Source organism: Austrofundulus limnaeus, unplaced genomic scaffold (assembly GCF_001266775.1).
Source record: "Austrofundulus limnaeus strain Quisiro unplaced genomic scaffold, Austrofundulus_limnaeus-1.0 Scaffold294, whole genome shotgun sequence".
Classification (NCBI taxonomy): domain Eukaryota; kingdom Metazoa; phylum Chordata; class Actinopteri; order Cyprinodontiformes; family Rivulidae; genus Austrofundulus; species Austrofundulus limnaeus.
This window is the reverse complement of record NW_013952696.1, coordinates 176,281-177,893: the sequence shown is the minus strand read 5'-3', so window position 1 is coordinate 177,893 and position 1,613 is coordinate 176,281. Positions and strand designations below refer to the sequence as shown.

The window sequence follows — 1,613 nt, the reverse complement described above, 5'->3', positions numbered from 1 at the left end:
ATGTGATCCATTGGTTAAAAATAAATGGGTCAGTTTTTCTCATACCTACTCTTTTTCACTGTTTGACTTGATCAAGACTTTTCTAAGATTTTACACTACAAAATAGGTAAAAGTGTGTGACTTGTACTGTTTTGGTTATGAATCAATATCGGTATCGGACAATTCTCAAAGTTGCAATATCGGTATCGTATCGGAAGTGAAAAAGTGGTATCGGGACATCTCTAAGAATAATTACATTGATAAGGTAACCATGCTGTGGCTTCACCTGTTGCATCTTCATTGCAAAAAACAAAAAATAAAAAAGCTTGCAAAGCTGTCACACCATTGCTACGTAAAAAAGTATTTATAGCACAGACAGTTTCCCACACTCTCGTAGACATGAATAGTGTGAAGGAGAAAGTGTCCTTTACCCGATAAGACTGGAGTCTTGGATATACTGTAGAGCCCGATCAGAATAAGCACCAGTAGTATCAGACGAGTTCTCCTTAGGGAGTCTTCACAGCCAGAACAAAACAAATCACATCAGAAACATTTATTAATCAATTAATCAATCCACTGCATTTATTTTAAATTTTACCAGGCAAATCCGACTGAGATCATAGATCTCTTTTTCAAGGGAGGCCTGGGCCTGCAGGCAGTCTAAACATATATTTTTGGATTGTGAGACTAAATCAGAGGACCTGCAGAAAACCCTTGTAAGCATGAGAACATGCAAACTCCACATAGAAAGATCCTGGGTCCATACCAGGGTTTGAACCAAGGTTATAATAATTTTGGATTTTTCATTATAGTTTAGTTTTAATTTGTTTTGACTTTTTTTCTATTACTCAGTTAGTTTTAATTAGTTTTAACAGTGGATTTGCTAGTTTTTTTTAGTTATTATTGCATTTTTAATGCTTAGTTTAGTTTTTAATAGTTCTAGTATTAGTTTTTTTTATAGTTTATTTGCCAATGCATCTTCAAGCTTGTGATGTTCCTGTGAGTTAACTAACCAACAGCTATTTGATCACTAGTTAAAACAGTCCATTATAGCAACACCTTCCTAAAATAATTGCGTAACACAAATTAGCCAACTGAGGATTTAGGCGATTATTTTAGGATAATGATAATAATTGTCTCTAACCCGGGGATACCTGTTTGTTTTTCACAAGAGCTACTGAGAGAAGCTAGTGTGTCAAGATAGTCATAGTTAGCCATCTTGTGAGAGCTTAATTCATGCAGTTTTTCCCTTGAGAAGTATTCCACCTGTTTTATCACCTGTTTCCACTACAAGACACTTGCTTTGATTTATTTTTCTCTCAGTCAAATTTAAAGAAAGCCTAAAGTGAACATTGCTGCTTTCTCCCAACTTTTGCTGTCGTCATTTAGCAGACGATGCTGAGCAGCAGCTGATTGTAATCAAGTGTTGTTACGGACCATGAGGTGCTGTAAACTGCCCACAGCTAATGTGAAGAAAAAAAAATGGACAAACATTAAAACTATTTTCTATCTATAATTTTAGTTAGTTTTGTACGAAGATTATACAGTTTTAGTTAGTTATTGTTCTTTCATTTAATTACAGTTTTTATTTATTTCAGTTTAGGGCTGCCACGATTAGTCGATTAATTGACGAC

At 34.7% G+C, this 1,613-nt stretch overlaps 1 protein-coding gene across 1 annotated transcript in view; it reads right to left on the bottom strand.

The window, feature by feature from the left end:
- yme1l1b (YME1-like 1b) overlaps positions 1-1,613 on the bottom strand; it is a 19,562-nt gene that overhangs the window by 7,313 nt on the left and 10,636 nt on the right. The window contains exon 7 of the mRNA XM_014021480.1: positions 411-494. Coding sequence (XP_013876934.1) covers positions 411-494 — 84 coding nt within the window. The remainder of the gene's footprint in view (positions 1-410; positions 495-1,613) is intronic.